Raw genomic sequence first — 20,451 nt, forward strand, 5'->3', positions numbered from 1 at the left:
TGGGGCTTGTGTCAAAGCGGTCTGCATGCCTGTATGAAACCTATTGCCCTTGATGACAATTCTTGGTATTTCCCCAGCAGAGAAGGCCATTTCACTGCAGGAGCTTCTTTCCATCAAACCTTAGAATCTTGCTGCAAACAACTGGCCCCAGACACATGCAAAACAAACACTTTTCAAACTGACTGGCACAAGTCCTTGCACTTCCAGAACCCCGGCACCTGGCCTGGAATCTTAAAGAACTTTAATCCTCAGTTTCTTCTTCAACGCTGTCGAGTTGCTGTGCAGAGAAGAACAGCAAGTGCTGCCAAATGCACCTTCCGGCCCTTTGAAAGCCATACTCAGCAGACAGAAGCAGCCCCCATAAACAGGCAGGAGACAAAGCAGCACATACACCCTGTATCCTCGGGTATTTAAAAGGTCCTTGCTGGTGCTGCGCCAGTGGGATTAGTTCACCCACTTCAGTAATCACGGCTGTTTCATCATCCAAGCTGAAAAGTTTGTTTGTGTCACTGGCAAATCTGGGCAAAGGCCTGGACACTGTCTGCTCAGTTTACAGGCTCTACGATGGCCTGAAACACAGGTGCACACACACAGATAGAAGCCAGAAGACACTATAAACTCACTGGCACGGCTCCTTCGTGTTCCAGAGACTGAAAGATGCAGGGAGCTGCACAAGGTCGGGGGACGCCCTGATTGCTCAGCCCACAGCCACGCTTCACTTACCTCCATTGCCAAACCCAGGGAACACGTGTGTCCTTACCTGGCCTCTCCCTCAGTTTCTGACAGCCCTGATGGGGCCTCTCTCCTGGACGCGGTTGCTCATTTCTCCTCCTGCCTCCTTTCTAGTCTTCAGGCCTGTCCTTCCCTAACTGCATCCATCCCTCAGCTTTCATCTCTGGTTTTTCCTTTTCCTTGCTCTCCCTGCCCACGTCTCTCTCTCTCTCTCCTTTTTTTTTTTGCTACATTGGGTCTTCGTTGCTGCGCACAGGCTTTCTCTAGTTGCAGCGAGCAGGGGCTACTCTTCGTTGCACTGTGTGGGTTTCTCAATGCAGTGGCTTCACTTGTGGAGCATTTGCTGTAGGCCTAGGCGTGTGGACTTCAGTATTTGCAGCATGTAGACTCAGTAGTTGTGGCTCTCAGGCTCTAGAGCTCAGGCTCAGTAGTTGTGGCGCATGGGCTCAGTTGCTCCTCGGCATGTGGAATCTTCCTGGCCCAGGGCTTGAACCCATATCCCCTGCATTGGCAGGTGGATTCTTAACCACTGCGCCACAAGGGAAGTCCCCAAATCTCTTTTATCATCAGGTCCAGAACTGCCTGGGAAATCATCTGAATAATCTCAATATTTCAGATAATGATTTAGATAGATGCCCCTCAGATTCCTGGGAATTCAGAATGTTCAAAAGTAACTCACGACTCATCCCTTCAATCCTCCCTCCTCCCCCCCCACCCCGCCACTGTGCTCCCAGTATTCCCCGTATTCCTCAGCAAGTAGGAGCTCCAGCGCTAAGCCAGAATCTGGGGCTAAGCCTAAGTCCCGCCCTCTTCTTCCCAGCTCCCGCCCCACATCCAGCAAGTCACCAGATGCTGTCAATTCTACCTTCAAAGTATGGACTGTGGCTCGCACTGGTGCCTTTCAGTCACAGCACACAAGCCAGAGCCCGGGAACTGTTCCATCTTACAGGGGTCCCCTGACTGGCCTCCCTCGGTCAGTCCGGGCTGCCTCCAGTTCAGCAGCATTCCTACCAGGCTCATCTCTCAAGAACTCTGCTGCTTACACTCTTTCTGTGACCTTCTCTCAACCCAAGGATAAAAGCCTAAGGCCCTCAGCGACACTCACTTGTCTGCATTTCTATTAGAGAAACACCCTGGCGTGTCCCCAGAGCTTGCCTGGGCCTTTGTGCCTTTGCCCTGGCTGTTTCCTCGCCCTGGAATGTCCTTCTTTTTTTTTTTTTCTTTCATCCTTCCCTTTTAAACAGCAGCTCTTTACCCTTTTGTCAACACTCAGTTCAAACACCACCCCCTCTACTAACGTTCTCTGATCCCCGAGGCCCTGACTTGCTGTACTGGGCCCCGAATCCCCACCTGTCTCTGGTACTTAGTGACATTCTTGCATCTGTCCCCATCATAAGACTGTGAGGTCCTGGGGAGTGGCAGTGTCTTACTCCACTCGGAGTCCTGCTAAGCACCAGCTCTATGGTTGAATGTTTCTCTCCCTCCTATGGCATCTGTGGTCAGTATTATGAGTTTCACACAATCTGGGGTTTCTGAGATACTGTCTTGTATTGTTTACCATGTCACATGTTCTCCATTCAGGAGTTTTGCTTTGAGCACACACTAAGTGCTAGTGCTAAGGACCGGGGTGAAAAATGGAGCTCTGTTGGACTAGAAGCTGATGGTATGGTGGGGGGAGGGGCATAAAATTAAACTGTGATACATATAAAATCCCTGAAGAGTTTTGGTCCCCAGAAACAGTAAAATGGGGCTCAGTGGTAAGACAGCATAGTGGTTATATTCTCAGATGCCTCTAATTGTGCATCCAGTGTTAGCAGAACTGCTTTATGGACAGCTGTCTTCAGGCCTAATGTTAGTTGAGCTCTCAAGCCCAACATTTGATTCACACAGTTTAGAAAAACCTAACTTTATCCCAGTATAATTCAATACCTCACCACCTAATTAAATGTATTAAGTATTTCTAAGGTACCCATCATGGACTAATTTGAGATACATAACAGAAGTAGAATAGGGACTTCCCTGGTGGTCCAGTGGCTAAGACTCTGCGCTCCCAAAGCAGGGGGGCTCGGGTTCGATCCCTGATCAGAGAACTAGATCCCGCATGCCACAACTAAAGATGCTGAACATCACAACTAAAGATCACGCATGTGGCAGCGAAGATCCCACAAGCTACAGCTAAGACCCGGAGCAGCCAAATAAATAAATAAAAATATTTTTTAAAAAAGAGTAGAATAAAACTGTTTGTCTGGCATAATGAGGGAAGAAAGTATTCCTCTGAAATTTATTTTTTAACACAACCCCCTTAGGCCATGAGTCTATAATTTTTGTTAGCTATCTAATATACACTAGGTCCCCTTGGCTTTTTAACCAAAGCACATGGACTACCATTTCCATTTCTAGATGATCTGGAACTACTACACAGGGCTCTAATGCTCAAGGAATGGTGACATGTGAGGGCTGTTTGCCCCTGCTTACACCAAATGCTTCCAAAACGCGCCTTTTCAAAAAAAGAAAAAAAAAAAAAAGACAAATCCCAACATATCTGCTTCTCAATTTAAAAAGTTTCGTTAACCTCTTAGTCATTGCTTCTACCTGCTTTTATTGTTAGCCTTTTAAATTCACTGCTTCGAATCTGTTGTGGCTGTAATATTAGAAAACTGAGCGAGTAAACCATTCCCTAAAATAAGAACCGGCCTTGGCTGGGAACCGAGAGCCTCTTCCTAGAATCCGGCTGGCTGCTAACTCCCAGACACAGTGTGCGCTGACACCTCCAGCATTTACTGGCTCCTGCTGCCGCTGCTTCCTAAGTAAGACTAGTGCCCCCTACCAGCCTTGAGGGGTAAGGCAGAGACTCATCAGGAAATGCTCCAAGTTTCTCAAAAGGTAGAATGATTTTGAAAGATGATGGGTTATGTTGCAATAAGCAAAAATTCCTTCAAGTAGGAGGGTATCATTGGCCCTGTCGCCCCTCCAGCCTGCAGTATGAGTGACCCATCACAGTCATACAGAGCTGCAGCTGCACAGCATGAAGAGATGAACCAGTGGGAACAGCTCAACTGGACTGACATATACGCTTAGTCACACTAAGTGCAGATCGCTGGATGTCAGGAGAGGGGAGAAAGCCTGCAAATATGTCACCTTCTCCTCAAGGCTTTTCATACAAAATTCTCTTGGTGACCCAATTTTGCAAGTGCGGCCTATGCAAAATGCTCCTCCCTTCTTTTATTAGTTATTATTTTTTTTACCAAGTGTAACTGGTTTATAATATAGTCTTTTATTAAAACTCTGAAACCCTGGCTCACAGAAATTTGATATCAGTTAATTTTATCTCAGTAGGCTACACTTTCAAAAAGCGTAAAGTTTAGAATTAACAAGTGGGATTTTTTCTGGCCCTAAGAGTAGGGAAAAATATGATTTAAAGTCCTCCAGTTTTTTTTCCTGCAAAGGAAAATGAATAGTTAATGTCATCCCACTTCCAACTCACTCCCCCACTCCCTGAAACTAGGGTCCTTGGCTAGCTGCTTTGTTGAAGTAGGCTGGAGTGGTGGATTCCCAGGAGAGCAAGATTTAATTTTGAAACATGAAGTTATCAAGGCTCAAAGGCTGAAGTAGGAAGTGAAATTCTGACTCAACATAAAGAGTATTCATGGCCTTGACAATACATCTTAGCCATCATTCAAAGGGAAACAGTAACATTTTCTCATTTTCTCAGTATTCGCCTGGCTGCAAGCTCAGTGATTATCAAAGGAGACACAAACTCCTGCCAATAGATAAATCTTCCTAACAAGTGTGACACACAACAGCACTGGCTTCTTGCTTTTTAAATTCTGTGGTCTAGGCACCTTCTCAGAAGTCGCTGGAATGTAGTAACAGTTTGAGTTATGGAATCTATCTGCTGGTTAAAAAAAAGAAACATAAAACATTAAAAGCTTTCACTAAACAGACAGTTGAGGGAAAGTCAACAATTCTTTTATCACCTTTCACTTAAGTCTTAGCATGTTTTATGATTACCACTTAATTCTTAATATTACCTTATAGGAAATATGTTTTGGGCTCTTTCCCTCGAAATAAAGTTCTCAATAGAACAAAGTCCAGCAAATGTCTGATTTTAAAGGCCTATAGCCAGTGACTTCAGGCCTCACTGAGAAAAGCATGGGGACAAAAGAGAACATAATTTTCACTTTTCACGTAAGTGAAAAGCTTATGGGTTATATTTTTCACTGGAGTCTTGCTTTGAGATTGTTGGTCAGTTTAGTTGCACAAAGCATAAAAATCACATCTGTATCCAATGCATACACATATCCTTTAGATAATTCAGGAATATTTAATTTTCTGTGGGACTTGCTGGCTTTGCTATGATTCCATAGTAAGATTTAAAAAGTGCTTGTGAAGGTTAAAAAAAAACTTAGAGATTGGGATTGCCATATATACATTAATAAGAAAAAAACCACCAAGTTGTACACTCTAAATATATGCAGTTTATTGTATGTTAACTGTATCTCAATAAAAGTTCTTAAAAAAATCAATAATCAATAAACAGTGGACTTTAAAGGAGTTTGTATAAATTTAAAAAAAAACAGAAAAACAAAAAAAACTTAGAGAGGACCCCAAAGTGCTCAAGTCTGTCCAAAAGATGTTATTAACAAATAGTGAAAAAAGAACTTAGGAACCAAAATGCCCAAGAACTATTATCTTAGGTCTAATGCAAGTTTCAAATGAATTCCTGTACACAAAACCTATTTGTCATGATACACGTGCATGACAATATTTTGGGGGCAAATGTCTAGGAGCAGAGGAGAAGAGTACAAAGCGATTCATTAAAACTCTGCAGTCCTAAAGGATTAATCTCCAAAATATATAAACAGTTCATGCAGCTCAATATCAAAAAAATGGGCAGAAGACCTAAATAGGCATTTCTCCAAAGAAGACATACGGATGGCCAAGAGGCACATGAAAAGCTGCTCAACATCACTAATTATTAGAGAAATGCAAATTAAAACTACAATGAGGTATCATCTCAAATCGGTTAGAATGGGCATCATCAGAAAATCTACAAACAGTAAATGCTAGAGAGGCTGTGGAGAAAAGGGAACGCTCTTGCACTGTTGATGGGAATGTAAATTGATACAGCCACTATGGAGAACAGTATGGAGGTTCCTTGCAGAACTAAAAACAGAGTTACCATATGATTCAGCAATCCCACTACTGGGCATATACCCACAGAAAACCATAGTTCAAAAAGACACATGCACCCCAATGTTCACTGCAGCACTCTTTACAATAGCCAGGACATGGAAGCAACGTAAATGCCCATCAACAGATGAATGGACAAAGATGTGGTACATATATACAACGGAATATTACTCAACTGTAAAAAGAAACAAAATTGGGACACTTGTAGAGACGTGGATGGACCTAATGATCATCATACAGAGTGAAGTGAGTCAGAATGAGAAAAACAAATATCATATATTAACACATATATGCGGAATATAGAAAAATGGTACAAATCAACCAGTTTGCAAGGCAGAAATAGAGACACAGATGTAGAGAACAAACATATGGATACCAAGTGGGGAAAGCGGGGGTGGGGTGGGGTGGGGTTAGGGTGGGATGAACTGGGAGATTGGGATTGCCATATATACATTACCAATAAGAAAAAAATATCAAATTGTACACCTTAAATATATGCAGTTTATTGTATGTCAAGTGTATCCCAATTAAAAAAAAGTTTAAGAATAAAAATACAAAAAAAAACCACAAAAAAAATAAAGTCAATGTTCACAAAACTTAAAAAAAAAACAAAAAAACTCTGCAGTCCTTATATAAAAACATCTTGAAATAGGCATTACCTTTTGCAGACGTCACAAACACATTTTTCACAAATCCAGGAACGGGAAGATTTAAGGGGTGGAAAATTCTGAGGAAAATCCAAAAGAGCTTGTAAGTGATGCTTAGGACTGGAACCCAGGCCCCACACCTCTACATTCCAAATCCCAGAACAAAATCAGGCTCTTCTATGATCCAGGCTTTTCATAAATGCTTCTTCAGGAATCCATCTTCACCTGTATCTCCCAGTTTGTTCTAGACTGAACTAACTCAATTTCCAGCACATCATTTCTCTTCATTTTACCCAGATGAGAACAGGACCTCCATAATAGAGTGGAAGGGGGCTGGAATGTGGCCTCCGTTCCTGCCTCTAGGCTGAGCCCACATGATGTGAGAAACTACGATTAGCAAAACCTAGGCCACTCCCATGGCCAGAGAAGTATTTATAAACCCAGCTGCCTCCTCAGATAGAGGCAGTAAAGATCCCAAAGGCATTTCTATCTTTGCATCACAGGTTAGCAAAAATTCTCTCAGAGGGCTAGGCATCGCCTTCATTTCTCACATGTTACATTACTTTTAGGCAATCAAGTTAACAGTGTTGCTCTGATGCTCTAAAAGGGTTGCAGTGATGCTCTAAAATTACTGAATAACTAAGGGGCGCCACGGAGAAAGGTCTCAAGTTCCAGTTCGGGTCTATGGAAACCTGTCTCAAGTGTTATTTTAGCTCAGGAATGTTTGCTGGTGCAACCTGTTGGGCAACAGAAGCAGCCACTTTTCTCTTAAAATGACACTTGCGGAATGCTCTGGCCAGCTCTGACCTAGACATTTCTGGGACACGTGTCCTGTGCACAATAACCACACCCTGTCCGAACACAGTATGAACTTCAGGACCGGAGTGAGGGTAGGAAAACACCGACATGCTGGGTGTTCAAATAGAGTTTCACTTCAGGCTCAATAATCTTGACTCTTCATTTAGGAAGAAATGACCTCAAATCTGTAAGGTTTTAACTATGGGTTCAAGGGTGAATTTGCTTTGGAGGAGTGGGTAGAAAGGAGAAATTTTACTAAATATAGTAAAGCCTTATCTATAAATAAGCACAGGGAAGAAAAACATTTTTAGGATGCCTGAGTCAACATGTTTATGTGGTATGATTATTTAGTTTGCGGTCTGATTATACTTTGTAACCAAAAATCCCAGAATTCTCCTAAGTTTCCTGTACTTCCCACCCCCACCTACCCATTAATGTCCACATGGGAGAGATCACAAACTGATAAAGACAGCGACTTCCATGTTCAAAACACCCAAATGCATTTGAGTATAAAAGCAGATTTCTTAAAACTGTTTAAGAAGTGTATTTCTGTCATACTTTCACCATAGAATTTCTAATGAGAAAGCTCATAACTCAAATGCCACATCATATATAAGAGGCTGGTGCTTTGGAAGAAATATTCTGAACACTATTTTCTTTGATTCTTTAAGTCACTGATGTTTGGTCCCAATACGTGATGAGTGGTTTTAAGTCAAAGGCAAAGAGGAATATGTTCAACACAAACAACATTTTGCATTTTAGGTTGCTTTATTCAAAACTTAAATTTAGGAGTATTGTTTCAATTTCCTTGGTCTGGATACATGATCTGTTTTCCTGGCCTTGATCGTATTATCAAAGCCATCCCGCTTAGCTCCCTGAAAGAGCCCCGACTTGCTTTCCTTGCATTTCACAGATGTCCTTATCATACTCGACTATATACAGCAACTCTATTATAAATCTGGAAAACAGATTTGTGTTCTTTCTGCTCAAGGATTACTCTTCACCTTTAATGACAGCTGTATTCTCAATGTAATAAAATGTCTGCCAACTGTACTGGCAAAGCCAATATTACACACAAGGAAAGTGACATGCTATTAGGTAGACCCCATGACTAGTGCTATGTCTCTGGATCCTCACATCATAGGTTTGCAAATTCTTCTCCCTGTTCCAGTCAACACAAGAGCAGAATTAGACAGTTCAGGGTAGGCAATAAACAATTCAGGTTTTCTGGAACGAAATGCCAATATTTATTTTTTAAAAAAAGAAACAACTTACTATAACATAAGTAGGAGTAAAAATTAGGTGCAAATAATATAGTCCCTACTGTTAAGCGCACCAGACGCTGGACTTCTCAAACAACAGTTAAGCTTCGGCATCACATCACTTCCTGTATATTTCTGTATGATGTTTGTTCCTCCAATTTACCTGGAACCAATGACTCTGGAGGGGGAAAAAAAGGATTCTTTAAGAAGTCGATCAATTTTGGGCCCCACATTAGAAAACCACCAAACATCAATAACATTCATGGGGATAATATAAATACATCACTGGGGAGCACTTCTGAGTAATGTCTTAAGTTTATTTTCAGCTTACTGGCCTCAAGTCTCACGGTCAACGATTATTTGGAAGATTCACTTCCTGACAGTACAGGTACTAATTTTCTGATTTTTAAACTTGAGTGCCTCCAAAGCAGAACCAGGTCACCTCCAGCCACAACTTCCAAAATACTTAGGCTTTAAAAAGAAAGTAATTTGTAGCAGTACTTAGTGTCCAACAGAAACCACTCCATCTGTTAAACAATATCTGACTGCCAAAGCTTCTCTTACTGTCGGATGATAGATAATGACATGGCACGGTCATTATCACCGTGGCAACAGTACTCGGGAACTATCAGAGGAAAATTGCACATCGTACTGCTGGCCCTTGAGCAGCCATGCCTCAGCTTCCTCTGGAGGATGCTTTCTCTGCAAGTCTGGTGTGCTCTGGGGTACCACCACCCCAGTGCGGCTCCAAGACTACAGATCACGTGGCGATTTCACTGAGCCCCGCTCTTCTGGGGTCACTCTTTCCACCACTGTGAGCATCTGCCGGGTTCCAAGCACTGTTCTACGTACTGAGGATACAGCAGTGAATGAGGTTGACAGTCTGGGAGAGAAATCAATAAACAAGCTAATAAATATGTGTCAAGATATAATAAGCACAATGGAGAAAAGGGAAAGCGGTGGGCCTAGGGAGGCTTCCTTTCCCTTCTCTGTACCCCCACACTGCTTTGTACCTGCTTCTCACGTCTCAAGCTTTGGGCACAGGTCTCCCTGGAGGTCCCGCGCCGGCACCGTGCCCTGCACGCAGCAGCGGCTCAGAAAACGTTTGTCGAACGAACCAATTCCTTTCTTAGTTCCCCATTCAACAAACCTTTCCTGGGCCCAGGCCCAGGAGCTAAAACAGCCTGTAAAGTCAGAGAAGCCCCCATCACACAATCGAGAGCGTTTTACAAACTTTAAAAAGCAAAACTGTTTTAGTGAAACAATCGCTCTGCAGAGGCGGGAACCACGGGAAGGGGTCTGGGGGCCTCTGCTCCCACGTGGGCAGCGGGACCACGGGAGGACCGGGCGGCCCCGACGCCGCAGCCCCGGGCGCGCCTGGCCGGCCGCCAGACCCCGGCGTGACCCCTACTCCCGCCGCGGCCTTCCGGAGGCTCTGGGCCGCCCACCTAAGTCGGCGACGGCGGACCCAGACCCGCTCCAGCCGCGTGAGCACCCGGAACACAGCAACCACGAAGGGACCAACCACGCTGCCCTGGCAACACAAACACCACCTGCACCGGAACCGGAACCTTCATCTGTAAGTGACCCCTTCCCAGCGTTCCGCGGAACGGCGAAACCACGCCCAGCCCTTGTCCCAATCATCCCGGAGTACCCCAGCAGGCCCGTCTTCCCTTCGGAGGGAAGCCGTCTTCTTTCTCGTTTCGCCTCGGAGCGCGACCCTGATGGACATCCACTCTCTCCAGTCAACTGACAAAGCGGTTGCCGGCGGCCAATGGTAAGGCGGTTAGCATGAGGCTTAGGCGTAAGGACCGCCTCCAACCTGTCGGGGCGGGACGAGTAACAGGATTGGTAGAACCCAGTAATTGCTGGCTAGCATTCTCCAATCACGGAGAGGTTTTCGGAGCCGGCCCAATGAGGGCCTCCGGGAGGCGGGCCGGGTCCCGGGAAGGCTCCGGCTGGCCAGCGCAGGTCCCCGGCGGTCGAGGGCTCGGGCCAGCGCGCGGGGATGAGCGGGTCCGTGGGCCGGACGGCGGCGGCTCTGCTCCGCTGGGGGCGCGGTGCGGGCGGCGGCCTGCGGGGCCCGGGAGTGCGGGCGTCAGGCTCGGGCGGCAGCGGCTCGTCGGAGCACCTGGACGCGCTGGTGAAGAAGGACAAGGTGGTGGTCTTCCTCAAGGGGACGCCGGAGCAGCCCCAGTGCGGCTTCAGCAACGCCGTGGTGCAGATCCTGCGGCTGCACGGCGTCCGCGACTACGCGGCCTACAACGTGCTGGACGACCCCCAGCTCCGGCAAGGTCAGGGCCGGCGGGGGGGCGGGGGCGGGGCTGGGGGGCGATGGGCCGGGCCGCTCTGCTGGGTCTGCCGGGCGAGGTCCGCCCGGGGGCTCGGGGGAGGCCAAGACTCGGGCTTCCACACCGCGTTAGAGGGTCTGGGGTGGGGGGCTTGATCGACTTGAACCGGGTCTCGAGGATCTAGGGCTCTGGGCCAGCTTGCGCAGTGGAGTGAGTCCTAGCGATCCCCCCCGGTCCTCATCCTGAGCTGAAGTAGGCATCTCGGGGCGAGTTCTCTTCCGCGGAGTCCCAGGAGCGCGGCCAGCAAGCAGCCTGACTCCCCGCTCTGCAGGGCTGGGGAAGTGGGGCAAAGAGGGATGCAGGAAGAACTACTGAGAGGTGGGCGCTTAGGGGGTACTTTGAGGGGATGGCCTGTCCCGTGGATGAGGAGCAGGTGCTGCTGATGGTGGGGTGAGGGCCGAGGTTGCCCTCGTCTGAGGCTAGGGGGTCAGAGGCTGGCCTGTCGTGCCTCAAGGCTTGGAGGGGTGGAGGGGTCAGGGACCGTCCTCTGTTGTTGCTACAAGGAGGGGGTTGAGACAGCTTTTGGACTGGTCTTAGTTGGGATCTGGTGTTGTGGGAGAAGACGTGGGATTTATTTTTAGATTCTCAAGGATGGGGGAGATTGAGGCGGGGGGGAGGGGGTTGGCTTTGGAGAAGGTTGTGGGAAGAGGGACGAGGAATGACTCCTGGGCTCTAGTTAACTCAGGCTTGGAGCTCCAGGAGCCAGTCAGGGTCTGGGGCAGACACAGTAGTGTCTGTGACTTTTCCGGGGGGCGGGGGGGGGGGGGGGGACCGCCGAGGGCTCTGACAGTTAAGCAGCATTTTTTTCTGCTGAGTCCCCTGTGCTGAGAAGCTTATCTGCTTCCTTCTATTTTACCTGAGTGGGGGAGGAGGAAGAGGGGGTGGGGGAGCCTGTGCCTGTCACCCCCTGAAGGGTGACATTCCAGTTAGACTTTCAGTGACTGAGTTCTCCCTGAGTTTCCTGCTGTTATTTAGTGATGATGTTCTAAAAAGAGTTTTAAGGCACCAAGTTCTATGGTAGGCTACACTCAGAATTCTTCGTTTTGCTCTTCTACATTTGAAGTTGTCAACCATAGCCATTCCAGCAGTGACGAGACAGGCTCTTGTCAGGGAAGGGCCTTGGGTTAGACTCCTTTGGCCAATCGGTAGTGCGGCCCGAAGCAAGTCACATAACTGCATTTTCCTTTTCATTAAAATGAGGATAATGAAATCACACTTGGCAAAGGTTTTGTGAGGAAAAAAGAGAAAATAAAACTTTTAGAAAGTGCCTGTTATCTTGCACTCAGAAGGCATCCATTAAATGGTAGCTTTTTTATTATTAGCACTGTATGGTTTTAAAAGTATTTTTTCCCACAGTATCTAATCCTTATAGAACTCTTGGTTTTGGTGGGTGGAAGCGAGAAGGCGTGAAGGCAGCTTAGTGTTACCGGGAGGTATGTGTAATATTACCATGTGCTTTGCCCATGATCCTTTTGCCTTCCTGGTCTGCTGGAATGCTACCAGTTGCTGGCTTTTTTCACATACAGGGTGATCTGCAGTCTTCATCCAGCAGCAGCAGCAGCGTCTCTGCTTAAAAGATAAGATAGGAGAAACTACTCTGTAATCTTTCTGCTGGGACCTTGCCTCAGGCCCCTTGCAAGTTGCCACTATGGCCCTTGTAAAAAGTTGTGTTGTTGGCATCTTGCTTAGCGTAAAGTTTTGAGTTTTGAGAGTCTTTGGTTTGTGAATTTCTGTTCTCCTGTTTAATATAACCAGAGATGGTGTAGGCGAGTCACTTTACTGTATCACTGAAACATTGTACATCAACTACAATTAAAAAAAAGACTTAAACATAACCAGAGATGGAATATGGCCAGTAAACTGAAAGTAAGAGCAGGAATAAGAATGTTTGCTGAGAGTACTTATGTGTCTGACTTCCAGTCTCTGTTCCTAAGTGTTCAAACAAGAGCAACAGGAATTTAACCCTTAAATTTCTTGACCATTACGTGAGTTAGTAAATGTGTTGAATATATATTGAACATGACACATCTTTCACTGCCCAGAAAAGCAAACATTAGTGTATTAACCTCCAGGCTAGGGCAGGGTGGTGTAAGCATGTTATCAGAGTGGGGATTAGCTTAGCTAGGGTGAGGCTTTACAACATGGAGACTTCATCTTTTTGCTCTCCACACCTTCAAGTTTAACAAGAGAGACTGACAGGCTGTCTAATGCTTGCTTTTGCCAACTAAAGACATGTCTGTGCACCTTTCCCAGACCCAAGGTCACTTCTAATAACAGGAGAGGGGGTCCAGCAAACTTGGCCTTTCCTGTTTTCTTGTGCCAGAGAAGGCTGAGCTTTACAAAGGGCCCGAGTTGAAGGAAGACCCTCAGACGCTATCTCCTAGTTCTGGGCGCTCAGTCCGGGGCGTGTGATGCACAGAGGTGTCAGCCTGAGACCCGAGACCAGGGAACCAAGATGACTGTGAGGTAGCTTTGCGTTTTGGCCTTCCTCAAGGTTTGTTCTTTTTTTAAAATCTGGAGCACGCATGGATGACAGCCACAAAGGGATAGGGTCACAGTAGATGGGTGTTACCATATCCTGCTGCTGGTCTTGACAAAGACTAATCTTTGCTTTCAGTTGCAAAAGTAACATATGCTCATGGGAGAAACTTGGAAAACACTGAAAATCTAAAGAAAATGAAAATCCCCTGTAATTCCGTGTAAACCATAAACCATTATTATTAACACTTGGATCTGGTTTCTAACAGTATTTTTTTTTTTTGTTTTTAAACAGAGTTGGGGTCACACGTCTGTATATAGCATTTTGTCCTCCTGAGAGGAGGAAACATGTCTTCGTCGACTCTCTGAGCACTGTGTGCGTTGCTTATGCAAAGCGAGCTTTCAATGAGTGGGTTTTTTTTTTTTAATTTTTTGGCTCGCGTGGGCTTTCTCTAGTTGCAGAGAGCAGGGGCTACTCAATGAGTGTTTTAATGAATAAAGACATGCTTCTTTTATTTATAATTTTATCATAAACTCTCTTCCCTGCTCTTAAAAACGTGATAGGCACTCTGGAATTTCTGCCTACTCAGACCACCATTGTATGTCTCCCATCAGGAGCAGCATGTGTTGTCGAACGGTTATTTGAGAATATGCTCAGCCTTTCCAGTGTCAAGGAATTTAAGGCAATAATAAAACCATGACATTGGTGAGCATTAAAAGTCAGATAACAAGTGTGCATATGTGTCTGGGTGGTGGGCAGGTTGTATGCTTCAGATGGGGGTACAAAGTGCTGCCCACACTCGGGAGAAGTGACTGTCAGTGCCCGGTCAAGTTGAAGGTGAACAGAGCTGAAGACCCAGCTATTTCACTCCTGGTTATTTAGTCTACGGCAGGGGTCAGTGAGCTTCCTTTGTAACTGGCCAGAGAGTAACTAGTTTAGGCTTTGGGGGCCTGCTGGTCTCTGTTACACCACTTGTTCAGCTCTGCTGTTACAGTGTACCGCAGTCAGGGACAGACGAATGAGCAGGACGGAGGTCCAATAAAACTTTATTTACAAAAACAAGGATGTGAACGGGATTTACCCAAAGGCTGTAGTTTGCCACTTCTTGGTCTAGAGACCATCCCCTGCGTGTGAGCTAGGACAGCGGTCCCCTACCTTTTTGGCACCAGGGACCGGTTTTGTGGAAGACAGTTTTTCCACCGAATTGGGGGTGGGGCGGGGGGTGGGGGGGCGGCAGCCCTTCCGGCGGTAATGCGAGCGATGGTGAATGATGGGGAGCGGCAGATGAAGCTTTGCTCGCTTGACCACAGCTCACCTTGTGCTTCTGCTGTGCGGCCCAGTTCCTAACAGGCCTTGGACCTGTAGCGGGCCTGGGGGTTGGGGACTCCTGAATGAGGAGATGCAGGGGTGAGCTAGGGTGAGCACTGCAGCATTCCTTGTAATAACAGGAAAAGTGGGCAAGAACAGACCTTGGTCTATTAGTAGACTGAGAAAAGCAGCTGTAACTTAAGCATATGATGGAAAACTAAATTGTGGTTAAAATGAATTAGGTCTAGATGTATTTAATGTGACTAAATCTCAAAAAAGGCGATGCTTAGTCAAAAAGTAAGTCGTAGAAAGGTAGTTGTGGCTTCATGCTGTTTGTGTCTATGCATGTTAAAGATGTGGAACAGTCCCATGGATTGTAGATTCACATGTCATGCAGGTGGGGCTCACGGGTGGCCAGGAGTGACAGATGCCAGCCCCCGGCCAGAAGCCCCTCTGGCGGTCAAGAACCTGGTCTTTGGACTCCTAGACACCTGGAGGCAATTCCTGGCTCCACCATATGCCAGCATTGTGATGTTGGTTAAGTCATTTATTTATTTATTTTAAAAAATTTATTTATTTATTGGCTGCGTTGCGTCTGTTGCTGCGCTCAGGCTTTATCTAGTTGTGGTGAGCAGGGGCTACTCTTCTTTGCGGTGCGTGGGCTTCTCATTGCGGTGGCTTCTCTTGTTGCGGAGCATAGGCTCTAGGCATGCGGGCTTCAGTAGTTCTGGCGCTCGGGCTTAGTAGCTCTGAGGCATGTGGGATCCTCCCAGATCAGGGATCGAACCCGTGTCCCCTGCATTGGCAGGTGGACTCTAAACCACTGGACCGTCAGGGAATTCCCTATCTTATTTAATCTTCATAACAAATCTGTGAGGCATAGAGTTGTTCCCATTTTACAGAAAAGGAAACTGAGGCTAAGAGATGAGCAGATTGACCTGAGGCTGTATTTACAAGCCAGCCAGCCAGCCAGAGTCTGCTGACCTCTAAACCAGTGCCGTGTTCTCTCTTGGCACTGTGGTTTACTATTGAAGGTCTGCTGTTTTCCAGGCTTTTAGTTCACATTATCTTAAGCAGTGCTAACATCATTCTCTAAGTTAGGGAAGATAGAGAAATATGTGACTCCAGGAGAAGGTGACGTGACCTGCCTGAGGAACAGAGCCTCGTAATCATGGTGCTCTTAGGATTAATTGTCCAAACCGGGAATGAGGTCCAATGTTCTGAAATGTAATACATTTTGAAAAGTACCTTTTGAAAATTCTGGAAGGGAGTTTTCCAGAACATTTTCTCCCCTCTGGCTTGATACTTCCGCACATTACGTTTTGGGGAGTTTGGCAGTAGGTATGTGTAGGACCGATTTTGTAAGAAAGCCTCCTCACTCCCAGTCCTAGTGTTACCTGTTACATAACTTTGCAGTCAACATTTTCTGTCCTAAACTGAATCACAGTTTATCATCTATTAAATACAGTTATTAAAATCCATTCTTGGTTACGATCTTCTAATTTTCAAGAATTGCTCTCGGATTCTGAGTTATTCCATGTGATATTTGCAAGAAATATCACTGTATAGTGCAGTTATTGAAAATTTAAAGGGTGAGAAAAATTAGCCATGTTTAAACAACTGATTGTGATTTGATAGAACTTGTTTCAGTTTTCAACTTATGAATAGTAGAAGTTTCTCACTTCCCTCTATAGGAGGCAATTGAGTGTTTCCTTAAATATTTAATCTTGTAATCAGACTTTTTAAACATGGAAAATGGCATGGTTTTTAGGAAAGATGTCCAAGCTTTGCTTTGACATCAGCCACATGTAACACTTGATAATCTAAAAATTAAAGAAGCATTGAAGTTTAATTTTGGTAAACTATTAGCTGGTGGGCACCTTGGATACCATCTCCATGTGCTCTGAGGTGGGTTCCTCTGAATTCTTGCAGTGTAACGGGCCAAGGTGTTTGGAAGGAGTTAGCATCCCTCACACGTGACCATATGTTGGATGTTCAGGATGGTGGAAAGCCCACTTGTTTTGGTAGTTTTGGTGGTGAGGATGGACTCCCTTCCTTCGCTGTGGTTGGGACATATGGTCTGCTAAATAATATTTAGTGAATGAGGCAAGCCTAATGCTTTAGTCGAGTGTGGTGCCATAAAAACGATTGATGAAAGCAAATCATTCTTTTACTCAAAAAAATTTTTATTTTAAAAAATTGTACTTTTAGGATTAAACGTGGTTTTGGGTGGCCCTCAGATGGCAAATTTGTTTTCACCTTTGGTGTGTATCAAAATTTGTAGGCACTCACCAAAAGAATCAGTAGATATTTATTGCTGTGGAAAGCTTCATGCAATGTATTATTAATTGGAAGAAAACCCCAGATATAATATTGTGCAGTTAAATAGTTCATGTACCTAAATGTAAAAGATATTTATGTAAGTTTAGAAGTAAAAAGTTCATGTTTATTTTAGACATTTCTTAATTCCCCCATCATAAAGTAAAAAATAGATGTGTAACTTCTGATAGACTCTTTGTGTTTGAGGATAGAGCTTAGGAAAAAAAAAAATCCAAAACACATAACTTGCATGCTAAGTAGTTGTTTATGTAGCACCAAACATCAGAGTAATGAAAAACTTTAATTCATCCGGGTATCAAGTACAAAGACATTGTGATGGTTTTTGAAATTTGCCCTTTGTTGGTAACCTCCAAACCTCTAGCTGATTTTTTTTTTTTTTTTTTTAACAAACCCAGGGTGGCTGAAAAATGAGCTTTTCAGGGCCTGTAACGATGTAATAATCATTTCTTCATCCATGAAGTCTGTCTGCAGAAGGAAGATAAAGCTCTCCACCAGGGGCCCTCTAGAGCTGTTGTTTAGAGTGAAGTTGCTGTTTTTTAGAAGGCAGAGACTTTTAAAAGAGAAAAACACATGGTACCTTGAGACTGTTATTTATAATACAACACATTGGTAATCTTATTTGGTAAAACTCATCTGCTAATAAATGATACAGCATCAAGAAGAAGGTTTTGTGTTTTTAGTTTGTTTTCATAAAACCACCACTTGACCAATTTCTAAAATTTGTGTAATACTGTTTTTTTGCCTGAAGAATCTATTGACCTTTCCATTTTGTTTATTTGTATATTTTAAAAAGTATACTTCATCACAACCTCCGAGTAGAAAAGGAAGTAAAAGGCGAGGAGGGATTTAGAAAAGAGGGATCTTTTCTGTGTTTAGATTGAAACCACATTTCTTTCATAACCATCACCCTCGTGGCCCAGCGCCGAACAGAATCATCCCATGGCCGCACTGTCCCAGGACACATCTTGGTGTGTCCTCAAAGCCATTGTCTCTTGGGGCAGGAAGTGGGTCTCACTCACCCTGTGGCCCTGCACCTGGCCCTTCCTCCATGTCACTCAGTCCCTGCGAGTTCTGTGCTGAGCCACGTCAGCTGTCCCCTAGAGGGTTGAATAGGGTGAGGGCCACAGTCTGTAGCCACAGGAGAGGGATTTTTCTTTGGGTAAAAGAATTATTAAAGATAAAACCCAATGACTCAGTGTCTGTAACTTCACCCACCAAGACAAGGCACCAGAAACATTAGGTGGGAGCTGCCCAGTCTGCCAGTGGGTTACTGTGGGCGGGGTCCATGGTCAGTAGTCCATTTGGAAATGAACTTGTGGCGTTTCTTTTTTGTTTGTTTTGCTGAAAATGTGGCCGGCAGATGCATGGAGAATTTAGTCTTGGGTATCTTGTGTGACTTGCATTAACCAGTTAGGTTCTCTGCCATTAATCTAGGGTCGATTGTGTATCAGTTAGTTTATGAGAGCCTTGCTTACCTGATTCTCATAAAACCTTCGTGAGATGAGGGTGGAAACAGAGGATGGAGGCCTCACAGTTTATAATTGGAAGAGTCAGCGGTCCATTCGACTCTAAAGCTTTATGCTCTTTGTAGCAAATATAGGGTCCCCCAGGGATGGGGAGCCAGGGAGGCATACAGGGTGTTCTGCAAGGAGCAGGGAAGCATATTTTGCCATGCAAGTATCTGACCATTCAAATGACACGTAAATGTTCTTTCCCCATAGGCATTAAAGACTATTCCAACTGGCCCACCATCCCGCAAGTGTACCTCAATGGAGAGTTTGTGGGGGGCTGTGACATTCTTCTGCAGATGCACCAGAACGGGGACCTGGTGGAAGAACTGAAAAAGCTGGGGATCCGCTCCGCCCTCTTAGATGAAAAGAAAGACCAAGACTCAAAGTGAGAGTGGCCCAGGCGAGGGAGCCACAGGTGTCAGAATCTCACCGCCAGAAAAGCCTTACTGATTCTGGTTTTCACTCTTCAGGTGACTGCTTGCACTGCTTCCTCCAGTTTGAAGCAGCCGGCTGATTTTAGCATGTCTGGTGTTTGGGCGAGGAGTATCCTGTCTTGAACCTAATCGTAACCACTGCACTGTCATGATCAACGTTGTGTGACGAGATTGCTGTAAACAAAATTCCTTCTTATGTTGTCCTTTGCTCTTTGCCTGATTCAGGAGTAAACCTAGAAGCTTTTGAATCATTGTTATTGTTCATGAGGCCTCTGCACATGTGTCAGTCTGCAAAGATAATATACCCCCTTCCCTGATTTTTTGTAACTCGTTCTGTTAAGAAAAATGGTGGACAAGGAAGAAAATAAGATAAGCGGGGCGTTTTTTTTTTTTTTTAAATAAACTGCCAACCCAGGGATACTGCGTGTGTGTTGTTAATCTGGATAGCAGTTAGTCTGTGCCTTCGTCCGTTCGGGCTGCTGTAACAAAATACCGCAGACTGATTGGCTTATAAACAGCGGATATTGATTTCTCACAGTTCTGAAAGGTGGAAGTCCAAGATCAAGGCTGTAGCAGATAAGGTGTATGATGAGGGCCTTCTCTTGCTTCACAGACAGCTGTGTTCCCACTGTGTCCTCACAGAGGCTCTTTGGGATCCCTAATCCCATTTATGAGGGCTCCACACTCATGACCTGAGCACCTCCCAAAGGCCCCACCTCCTAAAACCATCCCTTTAGGGGTTATATGTCAGCACAGGAATTTTGAGGGGACGCAGACGTTCAGTCTTTAAGGACTTTCAGCACCTCTGACCTTTTGATTTTAGGAATTAGGAGTGATATTCTCATACTCTTCTGTTAAATGTGCCACAGATATTGCCATCAAGCTGTCCTCTGATTTCTTGAGGAGAAGTAGCTGTTGTGAACGCTGAGAGGTGTTGATGATCCAGTTGGAGGCTTGGGTGGACTGGCGAGAAGTGAGGTGGGGAGGCTGGAGGGGGCGCCCCACTCGTGCATCTCTGAAGACCTGTGCTTGGCCACCTGCACTGCATTTGGATAGGGAGCAGCCTTTAGAGGTTCCCCCAAAGAATGGGATCTCATGAGTCTTTTATTCCTGAAAAATGGGGCCTTTATAAAAAAGGACTATGTTTCTCCATCTGGGCTGGAGGTGGAGCTGGAGGTAAGCTTTACAGGGACTCGGGGGAAGAAAACCCATCCTGTCACTGTGTGCCTTTGGGCCCCCAGAAGCCTTCATTCATCGCCAAGGGCTTAAACAGAGCATCTATTTAGAAGCATATCTTTACAGTGGCAGAGATAGGAAGAAGCTGCATTTTTTAATGAAAAGAGCAAAAATGGGACTTCCCTGGTGGTGCAGTGGTTAAGAATCTGCCTGCCAATGC

General features: G+C 45.3%; 1 protein-coding gene, 1 long non-coding RNA gene and 1 other non-coding gene across 5 annotated transcripts; 1 reads left to right on the forward strand and 2 right to left on the reverse strand.

Moving 5' to 3' along the window:
- Positions 1-8,087: 8,087 nt before the first annotated feature.
- LOC130852586 (uncharacterized) lies at positions 8,088-10,272 on the reverse strand. 2 transcript variants are annotated; one of them, XR_009053382.1, is made up of 3 exons: positions 9,646-10,272; positions 9,285-9,483; positions 8,088-8,810 (listed from the first exon to the last, which is right to left on the reverse strand). It is a non-coding gene; the product is annotated as an uncharacterized LOC130852586 (long non-coding RNA). The 2 variants fall into 2 exon arrangements; XR_009053381.1 differs by lacking the exon at positions 9,285-9,483 and having other exon boundaries at positions 8,097-8,532; positions 8,646-8,810.
- LOC130852856 (small Cajal body-specific RNA 13) lies at positions 9,120-9,394 on the reverse strand. Its single transcript, XR_009053559.1, has one exon. It is a non-coding gene; the product is annotated as a small Cajal body-specific RNA 13 (non-coding RNA).
- A 282-nt stretch (positions 10,273-10,554) lies between the features above and the next one.
- Positions 10,555-19,471, forward strand: GLRX5 (glutaredoxin 5). 2 transcript variants are annotated; one of them, XM_057733704.1, is made up of 3 exons: positions 10,555-10,926; positions 18,832-19,006; positions 19,092-19,471. In XM_057733704.1, the coding sequence occupies exons 1-3, from the start codon at positions 10,641-10,643 to the stop codon at positions 19,093-19,095; spliced, it is 465 nt and encodes a 154-aa protein (XP_057589687.1). In that variant the 5' UTR covers positions 10,555-10,640; the 3' UTR covers positions 19,096-19,471. The 2 variants fall into 2 exon arrangements, with proteins under 2 accessions (XP_057589687.1, XP_057589686.1); XM_057733703.1 differs by having other exon boundaries at positions 10,556-10,926; positions 18,832-19,471.
- Positions 19,472-20,451: the final 980 nt, after the last annotated feature.

This window comes from Hippopotamus amphibius, chromosome 4 (genome assembly GCF_030028045.1).
Source record: "Hippopotamus amphibius kiboko isolate mHipAmp2 chromosome 4, mHipAmp2.hap2, whole genome shotgun sequence".
Classification (NCBI taxonomy): domain Eukaryota; kingdom Metazoa; phylum Chordata; class Mammalia; order Artiodactyla; family Hippopotamidae; genus Hippopotamus; species Hippopotamus amphibius.